The following is a 16976-nucleotide window of genomic DNA, read 5'->3' on the forward strand; positions in this document are numbered from 1 at the left end:
GCTATTATAATGTGCATATTCAAAACAAAAAATAGCATTTAATTTCAGAATTTAAACCATTCTGCTGTGCATTGTTTTAAAAAAGTTGCTCTTTAAGAAATCTGAAAATCCAAAAATTGTTCTAAATTGTGCAATTCAGCTTACAAATTTAAGAATTAATTATTCCCTCCTCCCTTATATCAGAAAAGGAAGCATTGGAATACACATAATCCTGAACTTGGGGCCTGAAAATATTATGTCACAGAATGATCATTTAGGACTTTAGTTTCATGCAATATTTCATGGAAAGATCCAGTTTAGATAACAGAACTTTCTTCCACTGCTACTTTTGTTTATTAATAGGACAAAGTGTTTCTATTTAATCTTTTATCATTCAATTGTTTACATGGATTCTGACCTTCACATAAAACCAGCATTCAAAGCTACGGGCTATGATTTCAGGATGTTAACATGTAGTTTCTTAAATATATTCAAAGGAATAATCTTGAAAATAGTTTCCCATTATTTTGGTTTAAGACCAAACATACCTTAATTCAGGAATAAACAGCCACAAGTCTAGAGTTGTTCGCGTGTCTATTTAGTATTATTTGGAAATGTTTCCAGCACAACAAAACACAAATATTATTAGGACATCAATATTAACGCATAGTATATACCCAGCCCAAGTATAAGAACACTTTAAATGAATCTTTGCATTGATAAACAGCCCCACCTTCTGTCTTGGACAATGCTTCTTACACACACATCTTTGTGGTAATTAACAAATTGTTGGCACGTCATCCGGATTTCCTCAGGTACAGATGATTCCCTGCGTTCCACTGTTCTACTACCCCAGAGAAATTCAAACCTAGGTAGAAAAAAGCCAGTTTAAAACAAACCTACAACAACACTATAAGGACTGAAAAGAAAGGCAAAATAGGAAAATCTTACTTAAAATATTCCTGTCAATGATATTTTATATTCAAGTGGCATCCTCCACAGACCCCTCCTTCTGGCCTGCAGGCTTGAAGAGGAAGCAGGAGAGAGGAATTCTCATGTCATCTCCAAACTCTTATCACAGGTAACAAGGGAATTCTTCTGCAGGAGGCGCTGCATTCGACTCACCGGGCACTTACAGGACTAACAAAGTCCTTTTCTGCACCACTCATGCCCCAGTTGGGATATGAGCAGTATGGAAAGAAGGAGGCTGACTTGGCCGGCACTTGCAAGAGCCGGGCCAAAAAGGGTCACGACCCCGTCCTATGACATAACGCGTGGACAGCAACACAACTTATCCTTCTCCTAATGCTACCACTCGTTTGTGTTTTTACTTCTTTTCTTTAAAAAACTTTGAGATTAAATGTTCTCTAAAGGAAACTCATGTAGGATCTTAAACTGGTAAATGCTGCCATTCTGTAATGCTCACCCTCTCCACTTCTTATTACATTTAGTTCTGTGTACACTTCTTCAAATTCCCTGGCAAGAGCAAAATACGGGGTTCTCTTATCTGCAGAGGCCCTAAGACAGCAATGAATTCCTATTTCTGTGCAATGGTTAGCAGATATATGCATGTCCACAAGCAACCATGGCTTAACACCTGGTGTTACATCATGTGTAGTTACATCTTGGTGGTAGGGCAGAAGGTTCATGTGCGGTTTGAACATGGCCAGAAATAGGTCCCTTTTTCAAATGGAAGCTTATTGGGTAGCCTCAGGCAAACTGTCATCTCAGCCTCGCCAATCCCAGAGGGTCTGTGAGAATAAATTTGTGTTCTTTGTACAGTGGAGGCTGTTATCAAAATGATAATGCTAGCGTATTCAAAAAACATATTTAAGCTAAATGTTTCGGCTTCCGCCCTCACCAGTAGTTGTGCTACTTAACTGCACAGCTACTGACGACGGTGGAAGTCAAAACATTTGGCTTAGATGTATTTTTTGAATATTCTGTTCTTAGCCATCTTTCTTACCCATTTTACCTTAAGACTGACTGCATCCACAGTGGATCCAGAGCCTCCTTGTTGCCTTGCTGTTGTGCCGCTTTACACCAACATACATATGCACACGCGCATGCATACACACATATGCACGCGCATACACACACATGTATGTGCTCGCGCGCGCGCACACACACACACACACACAAATTCAACACCTATGAAATTCAATTACACCAATGTTATTTGATTGAGTTCCCCAACACAGAATTTGTTAGGACTGCCACTTTTGCTGATGATGCTCAATGACCACTAGAGTTATATTCAAAATGGCCAACAGAGCTGTAGATGACTCAAGTAGATAACAGGCCTGCAAGAAAGAATACTGTCTGGATTTGACGTTTTAAAGACAGCTGCCATTAACATATTTAAGGCACAATGCTGGCTGGGGAATGCTGGGAGTTGTAGGACTTTTTCTGTCTAAACATGCATACGATTGTGCTTTTATATACTTATGTTGGTAATTACCTCCTTTTGAATGGAAGAATAATTAAATGTTTGTCTAAACCAAAAATTCCAAAAGAAATGAATCCCTGAAAAAGAAAAAAAAATAAGGATCAGCAGTGCATAAAAATCCAGAAATTATTTGGGGTCAGACGTGAGAAGTTTCAGTGATCTACTTGTTCTAATGCAAAGAAAAAATGATCTACTTTTAATAAATTCTAAATAGGTACAAGCTGGAGAAAGATTCAAAAATACAGTGAGAGTTAAAGCCTACCACAGTGGAAAACTACTAAGCATCAATTCTCAGCAATGTTTTTGTGATCTCAAAACCAAAACGAAAATTCTTCAGTAATTCCTTTTCCCTCATACATCACATCTTGTTAGGTTGTAAGCTTGTGAGTAGGGCTACGCATCTTTTTTGTGTAGTGTAATGATATGTACAGTATAAGCAATAAATGATGATCTAGAGAGAGTAAAAGACTGACTGCTGAGTAAACCCATACTGTAGTAATGGGTTTTGGAGAATATCATGAAGACTAAGTCTCAGAACCAACTGGAATTAACAGAGGATTTTAAAATGCAACAATAAATAATTTTCTATGTATGTTAAGAGTAAAGAAAAAGGATATCTCAACGGAGGAATATAATGCAGGTAAAAGGATGCCAAATGCTTCAGTTGCTATTCTGCTTCAGTTTTTCATACAAAAGAGTAACTATCCCAGCAAGAATTATAAGAAAATGATACATTTATGGAGACCTAAGGAACAAGTCAATGGCTACTTCAAACCTGCTAGTGTTTTAAGATCTTCAGAGGAGGCTCTTTTCCAGGTTCCTTTGCCAGGGAAAGCTTGCTGTGTAGGAACTAGGCAGAGGGACTTCTCTGTGGTAGTGCCCATCCTTGGAATGCCCTCCCCGATGTGATGTTGATTTGAGCTTAGTTCTGCTCTACTTTTTTACACCTCTGATCTGTTTTTATTGTACTGCTGTTTTAGATTTTTATTGTGTCTGTGGTATCTTTTGGTCCTTATTTTTTTTGTTTACCAACCCTGGTATCTTAAGATGAAGGGCAGGTTTAAAATATTACTACTACTACTAATTAGATAATGTTGATCAATTAAAATCTGCACACCCTGGTGAAACATCCATCCTTTACCTGTGTGACAGATGTTAATGAGAGATCTGTATCTACTGGCAGGGAATTCCCACCCCGTTTAAAGACAGGTGCAGCAAGTGCAATGCGTCGCTGCACATTACTTAACAAGAATGAGTAATTTCAGCATAATTGTCATCATAAGGACAACAACTAGAGCACCAATGGCGGAAAACTTGACTTGAATCTGACAAGACACATCACAGGAATCATTTGAAGACATGTGAGGTGGCAATACGTGCAGTGAAGAGAGCTTTTTGCTCTACATGTATCGTGTCCACAAACTTGTGCTCATCTGAGCTGCTCAGGGTGGTTAGGGAGCTGTGTCAGCCGCCCACCCCCCTGCCCAGGCCATCCAATCTTAGAGCCTTTGGGAACTCACTGTGGTGCCTGCAATGCGTTTTTCACAGATAAAACCTCTCGAATACGAGCAGACTTGGATACTGTCGTGGGGACAGAAATCAACAGTGGGGTGTCCAGCAATTTTGTTTGTATGATTAAACTATTTATTCATTCATTTTTAAAAAAACATTTGTATCCTGCCCTATATCATTAGTATCTCGGGGCGGAGTACAGATAAAATCAATTTGAACAGTGTAAAACAATACATAATTTAAATAGCTTAAAAATATTAAATCATTAAGCTGAATGCTGAATATTAAGCTGAATTTTTGCTGAGTATTATTAATGCCTCCCTAAGGGAAGGTAATTTTCCATTGTGTCGGAAAGAAGCAATTGTTAGACTGCTTCTGAAGAAACTTTCCCTTGACCCCCTAGATTTAAATAATTATATATCCCTGATGAATATACAGTGGAGGTGAGGAATAGATTTCAGGGATTAGACCTGATAGACAGAGTTCCTGAGGAACTATGGACGGAGGTCCGTAACATTGTTCAGGAGGCAGCAACGAAATCCGTCCCAAAGAAAAAGAAATGCAAGAAAGCAAAGTGGCTGTCTGATGAGGCTTTACAAGTAGCTCACGAAAGAAGGGAAGCGAAAAGCAAGGGAGAAAGGGGAAGATATACCCAACTGAATGCAGAGTTCCAGAGAATAGCAAGGAGAGACAAGAAGGCCTTCTTAAATGAACAATGCAAAGAAATCGAGGAAAACAACAGAATGGGAAAGACTAGAGATCTCTTCAAGAAAATTGGAGATCTCAAGGGAACGTTTTGTGCAAAGACGGGCATGATAAAGGACAAAGAAGGCAGGGACCTCACAGAAGCAGATGAGATTAAGAAGAGGTGGCAAGAATACACAGAAGAACTATACAGGAAAGATCTGAATGTCCCTGATAGCCATGATAGTGCGGTCACTGAACTTGAGCCGGACATCCTAGAGAGTGAAGTCAAGTGGGCCTTAAGAAGCATTAGTGACAACAAAGCTAGCGGAGATGACAGTATTCCAGCCGAGCTATTTAAAATCCTAAAAGATGATGCTGTTAAAGTGCTGCATTCAATATGCCAACAAATCTGGAACACTCAACAGTGGCCACAAGACTGGAAAATGTCAGTTTACATTCCAATTCCAAAGAAGGGCAACGCCAAAGAGTGTTCAAACTACCGCACAATTGCGCTCATTTCACATGCCAGCAAGGTGATGCTCAAAATCCTACAAGCTAGGCTTCATCAGTATGCGAACCGAGAACTACCGGAAGTACAAGCTGGGTTTAGAAGAGGCAGAGGAACTAGAGATCAAATCGCCAACATTCGCTGCATCATGGAGAAAGCAAGAGAATTCCAGAAAAACGTCTATCTCTGCTTCATTGACTACGCTAAAGCCTTTGATTGTGTGGATCACAACAAACTGTGGCAAATTCTTAAAGTGATGGGAGTACCAGACCACCTTACCTGTCTCCTGAGAAACCTGTACGAGGGTCAAGAAGCAACAGTAAGAACCAGAGATGGAACAACCGATTGGTTCAAAATTGGGAAAGGAGTACGACAAGGCTGCATATTGTCGGCCTGCTTATTTAACTTATATGCAGAGTACATCATGAGAAATGCCGGGTTGGATGAATCAGAGGTCGGAATTAAGATTGCCGGGAGAATTATCTACAACCTCCGATATGCAGACGATACCACCCTAATGGCAGAAAGCGAAGAGGATCTCAAGAGCCTCTTGTTGAGGGTGAAAGAGGAGAGTGCAAAAGCTGGTTTGAAACTCAACATTAAAAAAACGAAGATCATGGCATCTGGCCCTATCACTTCCTGGCATATAGAAGGGGAAGAAATGGAAGCAGTGACAGATTTTACTTTCTTGGGCTCCAAGATCACCGCAGACGGTGACTGTAGCCATGAAATTAAAAGACGCTTGCTCCTTGGGAGGAAAGCTATGGCCAACCTAGACAGCATAGTAAGAAGCAGAGACATCACCTTGCCGACAAAGGTCCGTCTAATCAAAGCTATGGTTTTCCCAGTAGTAATGTATGGCTGTGAGAGCTGGACTATAAGGAAGGCTGAGCGCCGAAGAATTGATGCTTTCGAACTGTGGTGCTGGAGAAGACTCTTACGAGTCCCCTGGACTGCAAGCAGGTCAAATCAGTCCATCCTAAAGGAAATCAACCCTGACTGCTCATTGGAAGGACAGATAATGAAGCTGAAGCTCAAATATTTTGGCCACCTAATGCGAAGAGAAAACTCCCTGGAAAAGACCCTGATGCTGGGAAAGACAGAAGGCAAAAGGAGAAGGGGACGGCAGAGGAAGAGATGGCTAGATAGCATCACGGATGCAATGAATATGAACTTGAGCACGCTCCGGGAGAGAGCGCAGGACAGGAAGGCCTGGCGTGCTATGGTCCATGGGGTCACGAAGAGTCGGACACGACTGAACGACTGAACAACAACAACAACAAAGTAATTTACCAATTGAGAAAGTGGTGTCCATTCAACTCCAAGCAGTCTTGAATGAAACTGATTACATGGACACATTTCAAACTGGCTTCAGGGCGGCATACGGAGTTGAGACTGCCATGGTCACCTTGGTGGATGATCTTCGCCTGGGAATCGATAGGGAGAGTGCATCCCTATTGATTCTTTTGGATCTCTCAGCGGCATTCGATACCATTGACCATGGTATCCTTCTGGATCGCCTGAGGGAGTTGGGGGCACTGCTCTGCAGTGGTTCTGCTCCTTTCTCTCAGGACAGTTCCAGATGGTATCACGTGGGGATAGTTGTTCCTCGAAAAAGGAACTATTCTGTGGAGTCCCTCAGGGCACCATTCTATCCCCGATGCTGTTCAATATCTACATGAAACCGCTGGGAGAGATCATCAGGAGGTTTGGGGCTGAGCATTATCAGTATGCTGATGACACCCAAATCTATTTCTTCTTGACATCTTTATCCAAGGAAGGTATGACTCCTCTGAATGACCACCTGAAGTCGGTAATGGGCTGGATGAGGGAGAACAAGCTGAATCCAGGCAAGACAGAGGGGCTCATCGTGAAGGGTCCTACTTCATGTATTGAGATATGTCAACCAGTCCTGGATGGGGTTGCACTCCCCCTGAAGGGGCAGGTTTGTAGCTTGGGGGTGCTTGACCCAACCCTGCTCCTGGCACCGCAGGTGGAGGCAACGGGGAGAAGTGCCTGTTATTAGCTTCGGCTGACATGCTAGCTACGCCATTCCTGGAACATGTGGACCTGGTAACGGTGGTGCACACGCTGGTGACCTCAAGGCTTGAGTTCTGCGATGCGCCGTACTTGGGGCTGCTTGTATACTTAGTTCAGAAACTTCAACTGGTGCAAAGTTTGGCAGCCAGGCTGGTCTCTGGGACACCTATAAAGTGCTGGTTCTTACCTTTAAGGCCTTACGTGATCGAGGTCCAAGGTATCTCAGGGAGCGCCTTCTCCCCGACGTCCCAGTCCACCACCAAAGGTCCTCCGGGGGCTCTCTGCTGCGGCTGCCTAATATGCGACTGGCAGCCACCCGCAAGAGGACGTTTTCCTTGGCCGCCCCTCCGTGGTGGAATGACCTGCCAGTTGAAATGCGCCTGCTGACCTTGTTGAAGGTTTTTAAGTAGGCATTAAAGATGTTATTATTCCGGCAGGCCTTCCCTTTTTGGAACTCTTCTTCCTTTTGCTGACTTTGAATACTGTTTTTAAGCTGTGTTGTTTTCAGCTGTGTTGTTTTATTGTTGCATTTTTTTTGTTAAATTGTTTTTAGTTCAAAGTTGTTTTTAGTTATATGTTGTTTGTATATATTGTCCATATGCTTTTACGTAAATGGCTTTTAAGCTTTGTATATTGTATTTTAATGTTTTAACTTTTTAAAACCGCCCAGAGACCCTCAGCTATAGGGAGGTATAGAAAAGTAAATCATCATCATCATCAAATTGGGCACGAAGTGAGTCAAGTCCATCCCCCTCTCCCTTATAAATACCTATAGTCAGGGCCAGAAATATTGGAACAAGGATAACTGTTTTGGCAGTTGGTCTCTGTACACCACCACATTGAAGTTGAAAGGAAACACACCCAGATGGGAGCGAAGTCAGGGCTTTCAGCTGTAATTCAAGGAGTTTGACAAAAGTGGGGCACTAATTCAGGAAGGACAGCCAGCGGCATACACACACACCCATCGTTGGTGGCCCATAGGTAATGGAACAAACCAACATCGGTTCAAACTTAAGCATCGTCTTTAATACCTGGATGAAAATCCTTTGCAGTCAATGACTGCCTGAAGTCTGCAACCCGTGAACATGACCAAATGCTGAGTTCCCTCCTTCGAGATGCTTTGCCAGGCCTTTACTGCAGCTGCCTTCAGCTGCTGCTGGTTTGTGGGTCCTTCTGCCTTCAGTCTTGTCTTCAGTAAGTGAAAAGCATGCTCTATTGGGTGGAGGTCAGGTGACTGACTTGGCCATTGAAGAACATCCCACTTCGTTGCCTTGAGAAACTCTTGGGTACCTTTTGCTTCGGGTCATTATCCATGTGCAATATGAAGCGGCGTCCTATCAGTTTGGCAGCATTCGGCTGAATCTGAGCAGAAAGTATAGCCCTATACACTTCAGAATTCATCCTGCTGCTTTTATCAGCAGGCAGGTCATCAATAAACACCAGTGACCCGGTTCCATTGGCAGCCATACATGCCCATGCCATAACACTGCCTCCACCATGTTTGACAGATGATGTGGTCTGCTTTGAATCATGAGCTGTTCCTTTCCTTCTCCATACTTTTCTCTTCCCATCATTCTGGTACAAGTTAATCTTGGTTTCATCAGTCCAAAGAATCTTATTCCAGAACTGGGCAGGCTTTTTTAGGTGTTTGCTGCAAAGGCTAATCTGGCCTTCCTGTTCTTGAACATTACCAGTGGTTTGCATCTTGTTGTGAAGCCTCTGTGTTTACATTCATAAAGCCGTCTCTTGACTGTAGAAGTTGACAATGACATGCCTACCTCCACAAGAGCGTTCTTTACCTGGCTAGATGTTGTGAAAGGGTTCCCCTTCACCATGAGCAACATTCTGCGGTCATCCACTTTAGTTGTCTTCCGTGGTCTGCCAGGCCTTTTGCTGTTGCTGAGCTTGCCAGTTAATTCCTTCTTTTTCAGGATGTTCCAAACTGTTGTGTTGGCCACTCCCACTGTTTTTGCTATCTCTCTGATGGGTTTATTTTGTTTCCTCAGCCTAATGATGGCCTCCTTCGCTCTCATGGACACCTCTTTGGACCTCATGTTGGGGGTTCCAGTTAACAGCTACCAAATGCAAATGTAACACTCAGAACCACCTCCAGACCTTTTCTCTGCTTGATTGGTCATGAGGTACCTAGGAAAAAGGCCACACCTGGCCATGCAGCTGCTTGTCAGCCATTCGTTCCATTACTTATGAGCCACCAACGATGGGGGGGGGGGGTGTATGCCACTGGCTGTACTTCCTGAATGGTTAGTGCCCCACTTTTGTCAAACCCCTTGAATTACAGCTGAAAGTCTTGACTTCGCTCCCATCTAGGTGTGTTTCCTTTCAACTTCAATGTGTGGTGTACAGAGGGCAACTGCCAAAACTGTTATCCTTGTTCCAATATTTCTGGCCCTGACTGTACCTCCCAATGTTCCTACACATCAGCCTTCCCCAACCTGGTGCCCTCCAGATGTGTTGGATTGATGGCTAAGAATGATGGCAGTTGCAGTAGAACACATCTGGGGGTGCCAGGTTAGTGAAGGCTGCGCTACATGTTTACTTGGGTTTAGCGAGACTCACTCTCAAATAAGTATGCATAAGATCACATAATCAGTTTAAGACTCAAGATTAACTACCTGACCAAAATTAAATACAGCACAAAAGAACTGCAGTTCCACATAGAGTCTTCCAGGTTCTCGGTTGAACAACCACCACAAACAGCTGGAAAGATTCTGTGAAGGAAAAAAAAATTTTTTTTAACACTCATGTCTTCTGGTTAATTTTGTGACTTTTATTATCATCCACTTAGGGGTTGCAATGGGGTGGAATGTAAATTTGCTTAACAAAAGAAAATAGAAAATATCTTCCAGTAGAAGACTGCCTGCTCAGTACTTTGTATCTATTCTAATGGGCTACTGTTAGTAAAGCCAAGTATTTAGTGACATGTTTATGACTCACAACAAACACCTGGGTGATGAAAGCGACAACCAGTCTCTTACAGTCCAATCCTGCTAGCTGTTACATCAACATGTAAACACTCACAGTGGGGGCATGATGACTACAGATGCAGGAGCCTACTGCCTCATCATTTCACCTCAACCAGGTGGCTTACCACCTGTATGCTGATCTCTTCAGCCATCAGTATATGGAAGAGATTTATGCAATGCTGTTACATTAACACAACTCAAAAGTGCGTGGGTGCAGGAGATAGGAAGCTGCCTTATACCGAGTCAGATCACTGGTCCATCTAGCTCAGTATTATCCAAACTGACTGACAGCAACTCTCCAGGGTTTCAGGCAGAGGTCTTTCCCAGTCCTACCTGCAGATCCCAGGGACTGAACCTGCAACCTTTTGCATGCAAAGCACAAGTTCTACCACTGACCTATAGTCCTTCTATATAGGTGGCAGTGGGGGAAAATTAGTACTACACAGGCAGAGAGGCAGCTCTGTTAAAGCAAACCAAAGGCATTTGACAGGTAAGAGGTCATAAGCAATTAAAATGTGATGGTAACTGCATGAAATGTAAGAGACCTAAACTTATCTTGCTATGGATACAGTGGTGTTCTAGTTGAAGCTGTGAAAGCCACACTGTGTCATGCTGCCAAACTTTAGGATCAGAGTGTGAGTAGAACCATATATACACTGATAAATGAGAAGCGAAGAATTCCTCTTCAGGACAATCCTTAAAAGGAAGAGTCCTTTTCATGTGCATATCAGGTAGCTCATAAACACCATAAAAAGTAGCATACCTCAGATCCATCACTGTTTAACAAAGCATGCCTGTACATACAGGTTTTCAAACTTTGTGTTGGAACTTTATTAAACTACACATTTACTCTGTTACTGGAAGAGTGGGAATGCATTATTTTTTCCCTCCTTGCAACAGCTCCCCGCTCCCACCCCTCCGCCCAATGAGACACTTACAGCAAAGAGGCCCACAATGAGAAGCAGACAGAGGAGTACATGTCTAGCCAGCTGTTTGTCTCCCGTTTGCAGGACCTGTTCTTCCTGAGCCAATACACACCTCTGAGAACTGCATGGACCCGAACACAGATTTGCTGAAAAACATTAAGTGCAACATATGTGGGTTTTGCTTGCACCATTCTATCATGTGTAAATACAACCCTGATTCACGTACTACTGCAAATACAACTTTTCAGAAGCAATGAGGCAAACACAATGAAAAGAACAGAATATACCGTTTTGTTCCAAGTAATAAGATATTATCTTACCAGGTTACTTCAAGAAGGAAAGACAGTTATGACATAGCCAACTGTTTTGTCCCTGTTTATATGACCTGACACTGAAGTGGTTCTCTAGAGCAGACTTTTAGAATGCAATCCTATGCGCGTTTAGACAGAAGAAAAGCCTACAACTCCCAGCATGCCCTAGCCAGCCATGCTGGTTGGGGCATGCTGGGAGTTGTAAGCTTTTCTTCTGTCTAAACATTCATAGGATTGCTCCTTTAATTCTACTATTAAATTTCAAGGCAGGGGAATGAACATATCTGCAGAGAAATGCCCCACCGACAATGCTACAAGGCCTAGCCTTGTCAACCTAAAGATCAACATGTTAACATTTTCTTGCTTCTTCCTTATACCAAACTCCTGGAGGAAGGCATGAAATACACTATGCTAGAAATCAGCATTCCATCTAGGTTACGGAAAGCTTTAACGGTTTGTGGTGCCTATCACTAGATGGCAGCAAAAAGTTAATAAATAGCCATATTAGGACATTCATCCTTCGAGAATTTTTTTCCAGTCCTCAGAACATAGCCCCTGCTAATACAGACGTAGCGTGGTCTGGGAGGGTTGTATTTCCTCTCCCTAACTAGTTAACCAGTGATACATATCTCTAGGAAGTTAGATGTAATACGGTGGTCTACTTGACAAACGGGTGAAATCATTTTTCTCCCAATTGTGTCCCACCTTGGTCAATCATCTACAGAGCTAGAAAGCATTTAAGGAGCTGCTGCTCTTTGTACACAAGCCAAAGGCCCAGCTAAAGCCTCCTAAACTTGAATATCCCCATACGACAGAGGAGATGACTCACACAGGGAGTACAAAGGTTTACTAGCATTATGCCTTAATTCCCAAATTAAAACAGAGCTCTTCTTTCCTCATCCGTAAGCTAACTGAAGAGCAACAAGGTAGCCACCCTGCACACACACCCCCACGATAACGGGAGCCGACGAATAGCCTCCTCCTCATTCCGACTGTCAAAAAAGCCCTTCTCTTTGAATTAATTCCTTCTTACTAAATTGATGCTACTTTCCCCCCCAGACTATCAAATAATTACGCAAGAGCCATGTGGCAGGAGATGAATAGGAAAGAACATACACACACTGACAAAAAGCCAAACAACACATCTTTTGATGCCATATTAAGCCACAATAGCCCCCTCCATCCATTAATTGTGTCTGGGGGTCCATATGTAGAAAGGAGAAGCAGGACCACATCGCTGCTCCTGCTCCTGTAGTCACATGTATAAAAGTCTACAGAAAGGGAGCCTGTGGACACAGACACCATGCTCAAAAGATGGCAATCAGGAAGCAAAGCAAGGAAGCCTTGCAACCGTGGGGGCCGGGCCAGTGAGATGGCTCTGCTGTTCCCATTCTACACATGCCCCCCACCCTTCATCCTGTTAACAGCATGATAGGGACTAAAATGTGGTAAGAATAAAAGGCTGATGGGTGCAATTTGGAGCAAATTATTCTTACTGCGCATACATATTTAGATACAGGTCTCTAAATGAAAACAAGTTCAGTAAAAATATGAATATATATATATTATTTGTAAACTGGCTTGAATATCACACCAGACTACAGCAGTACTTTACCTGTCTCAACCGACAGGAAGCAGTTATCACTGGCGCTCGTGCTAGATGCTGGCTCCCCTTCAGAACAGCATAACCCTCCGTTCTGCTTTTGGCATGAGCAGCATTCTATAGGGGGTTGGGGTGGGGAAGAAAGATAATTATACCTTTTTAGAATAACTTGATAATTAAAGACAGGGCTCTTTTAAGAGAAGACAACTGACAATGTGTGTTGCTGTAGTTATGTACTGCAGCAGATATATTTGGGGTGGTGATTCAGAGAAGACAGACAGAGAGGGTTACGGACATGCTAGTAAATTCAGCTCAGCACAGAGACATTCTCCTGGTCCTGGCTGCTACTGGAAATCCCTTCTCCCAATTTGAGGAAAGTGTGCTAAGAGCTCCTATATCTCTCCAATCTGTGTGACTTATGCCATGTTAAGACTCCTGTGCCTAGCTGCCACTGCTAATCCCATCCCCTACCCTCATCTGAGAGACTCTATTTCATATTAAGCATAGGAAAAGTACGAGCGAGGCAACACAAGTAGCGAGGACTACAATTTAGGTGTGAAGCAACCAAAAGCCCAGTGAGAAGTAAGTGCAACAAAACGCAAAATGATTGGTTGGTAGAGGCTTTAGTATTCCCTCTTACAGCAGATGGTAACAATGATCATGTAATGTTTCCCCTACTTCTAAAATGTATGCTGCCATTCACCGTACCTCTTCCCTTGGAAGGGTCAGCCAATGAATGAGAAGTACTGGTTGAAGATCTACTTTGCTCATTCACTTCCCTCTCGGTTTCCTCTATTTGACTGTGTTGGGAATGCTGGTTCAACACTTCATAGTTATCCTCCGCTCCAGATCTATTCATACACATGAGTGATACGCCTGATAGCAATATGCTGACAGATACAACTGCCGCTGTGGTAATCACCTGTGGAAAAAGCCGGGGTGCGGGTGGGGAGAAAGAGAGAGAACAGAGTAGTGTCGTTGGGATGGGGGAGATATTAAGGCCTCTCCCCCATCACAGCGATGCGGCTGAAGATCACTGTGAGAGAGGAGGTTTCTACCTTGCCCCGACCACGGTAGTTCTCCAGGAAAAGAGGATGCATGGGGATCACTCCTCTCATGCACTCACTTTCCCTGCAGCATTAGACTCCAGCCAGGTGGCAGGAGCCCTGTTCTCCAGGGAAAGAGGACATGTGGGGATGAATCCTCACACACCCATTTTTCCCCTGGAGAACTGCTGCAATGCGAGCAAGGCTAACGCCTCCTCCCCATCGCAGTGATGCTGCTGAAGACCACTGTGATGGGGAAGAGGCTTTACCTTCTCCCCATTGCAGGATTCTCCAGGGAAAGAGGGTGCGTGAAACATCCTCCCTGGACACCCTCTTTCCCTTCAATCCAGCAAACAGCTGTTTGGGGGGCTGGCAAGAGCCTCCTGCCCCAGGGTGGCGCTTTCTGCGGCGGCAGAGCTGGAACACGCAGGGAGCCACACACAAGTTGCCCACCCCTGCTCTAGGCTATTGAATAAAACAAGTACCATTTTTGCTTATTAGTTTCTTCCGACATACTCCCTTCCCCAGTTCCATCAAGTAGACCTGGCTCTTAAGAGCATTCCTCAAGTTTTGGTGGAAAGGTATACGGTCGGTTTAGTGCCCCCTTTCTTGAAAGCTGTGTTTATTCTTCCCATAATAGAGCATCCAAGAGCATAAAGAGGAATAGCATAAAGGGTTCACAAACACTGAGCTGCGGAAAGGGAACTGTCAGAAGATAGGAACAGAAGAACATCCACACCTGGTAATTTCCATAAAAAAATGCCGAGTCAATATCATCAGTGTGTTTACCCGTGATTAGCAGAATTCCAACAAGAACAGCTGGGATGCTGCAATAAGTAAAGAAAAATTAATCACACAGGTTAATTACTTTGAGGCTTTCTATATGTTTTCTTAATGCAGAACCTCTGCAAACTTACCCCCAGCCAGCTACAATGATAAATCCAGTGGGGATTTGTGTGGCTTCTCTTCTTTTTAAAAGCAGCAGAGAGAGGGATAAGAGACCTGTAAAAGAAAAGAGAGACATCTGGTTATTTCTCTGCAAGAACCAGCTTTTTCCACATGTGCAATGCTTCTCCCTCCCCTTCTCTCTCCCTCTGACAGAAGTGTGATGCTTCTCCCTCTCTCCTTATCTCTCCCTCCCGCTTTGCTCTCCCACTTAAACAAGGGGGCACAATGGACCTGATGGAAGGTGCAAGTAGCGCAGATACGTTGTAAGAAACAGGAATGTAGGGGACTGCCTTATACCGAGTCAGACCACTGCTCCATCGGGTTCCGCATCAACTGCACTGACCAGCAGCGGCTCCCCAGGGTTTCAGACAGAAGTGCTTTCCAGCCCCACCTGGAGATGCCGGGGCTCGAACCTGGGACCTTCTGCAGGCAAAGCAGGGGCTCTGCTGCTGAGCCATGGCACTCCCCTTTCAGCGGTAGCTCGTGTCTGCAACAAATCTAGCCGGGTGGTACAGACTGGAAATCCAAATAGATAAGGAAGCCGGTATCACAGTGGCAAAGGGAAAGAGCCATGGTCTGAAAAGCTGCCAGTTCAAATTTCATCTCCACCATGAACTCAGGATAAGGCAGACGAGGCTTTCATGGCGCCATTGCCTTGCCTCATCCACAGAAATTTATGGGGGTCCAGACGACAACTTCAACTTGTGACCTTCCTGTGTTTTCCCTCCATTCTTCCACCTTTCCTCTGACTACAGATAATCTGTTAAGAAATAAAAGTCGGAATAGCTGCACAATGCTAGCACTCACAAGTGCTAGGACTCCTCCGTCTCGAAGCACCATCAGTGTCTGATCTGCAATCTGAGGTATAATGGCCCCGGGAGCGTAACCAGGTCACCTGTAGTTTTAGAGGGGCCTAGAGATCCATAATCTCTAGGCTTAGGTTCATTTTAAGTGCAATTTCCTTGCTAGTGGGCCTCTGAGCATGTGAGATAAGTCAAAAGTCGATAGCACGGCCTCAGCACATTCCATGCCAACGAAGGTAGTATCTTATCAGGGCCCAGGATGTGCCTGAGAAGCAAGGCTATGTTTCTGCCAAGTTACAGGTGGCTGTGCTGGGAAAGTTCTGATTGTTTTCCCTCTGCACAAGTACTGTTAGCCTATGCTGGGAAAGTTGCAAATGAACGCTAATTAATGCTTGCCGCTGTCATGCTGCCTCACTGCTGACATGTATGGTATGAAACCCATTTTACCCCTTGGCTCTGGGTTCAAAGAAGCTGTCTGATCCAACCATTGGGTACGCCTGTGTGCTGTAAGTACTCAATAAAGCCTCCTTGTAAGCAAACCTGGGTCTGGCTTATCATTATCTCGGCACCTCCAAACTTTAGCAGCCCACGGCCGGGGAATACATGAGGGTAATACTAGTCTTCCTTACAGGGATGTCGTATATATTATGACGCTAATGTGCGTGAAGTAATTTGAACTCTGAAAGTGCTATACAAATGTTAAGTATCATCATAATCCTCGTCAGTTAGAAAGGTGTACACTGCAGGTGGGCAGACCATGGAAAAAGTTGCCTGACAGAAGGAAACAATGGAACCTCTATCATCAAGGGATTGTAATTAAGGGGGGAAATAACTTGTAGGAACACCGTAACATGAATTTCCTAGTTTATGGATGCCTAGTTTAATCTTTTAAAAATAATACTTGCTATTTGTATAGCACTTTCAAATATTCAAAGTGTTTCACACACATTATCTAGGTGTAATCCATACAACAACCCGGTAAATAAAGCCAGTATTATCCCCCCATATTGCAGATGGCGGGACTGAGGCTGAGAGAGAAAAAGTGGCTTGCCTCAGGCCACCTAGTGAGTTCACAGCAGAGCTGGGATCTGAACTGGGGATTTCCTGAGTTGTAGTTCCATCTCTTTAAGCCACAACTCTACTACAACAGCTCTCAGTATTTCACCACTGAAGAAAACTT

The 16976-nt window shown here is 43.7% G+C and overlaps 1 protein-coding gene across 5 annotated transcripts in view; it reads right to left on the bottom strand.

Moving 5' to 3' along the window:
• GPR155 (G protein-coupled receptor 155) overlaps positions 1–16976 on the bottom strand; it is a 59850-nt gene that overhangs the window by 19085 nt on the left and 23789 nt on the right. For all 5 annotated transcript variants that reach the window (XM_084813198.1, XM_084813170.1, XM_084813189.1 and 2 more), the window contains exons 8-15: positions 14963–15047; positions 14785–14872; positions 13708–13921; positions 13012–13116; positions 11098–11231; positions 9809–9904; positions 2441–2505; positions 713–847 (exon numbers count right to left, since the gene is read on the bottom strand). In XM_084813198.1, the coding sequence (XP_084669324.1) occupies positions 713–847; positions 2441–2505; positions 9809–9904; positions 11098–11231; positions 13012–13116; positions 13708–13921; positions 14785–14872; positions 14963–15047 (922 nt within the window). The remainder of the gene's footprint in view (positions 1–712; positions 848–2440; positions 2506–9808; positions 9905–11097; positions 11232–13011; positions 13117–13707; positions 13922–14784; positions 14873–14962; positions 15048–16976) is intronic.

The sequence above is a fragment of the Heloderma suspectum genome, chromosome 1 (genome assembly GCF_057233095.1).
Source record: "Heloderma suspectum isolate Gila_16-S chromosome 1, 16-S_ref, whole genome shotgun sequence".
In the NCBI taxonomy this organism is placed as follows: domain Eukaryota; kingdom Metazoa; phylum Chordata; class Lepidosauria; order Squamata; family Helodermatidae; genus Heloderma; species Heloderma suspectum.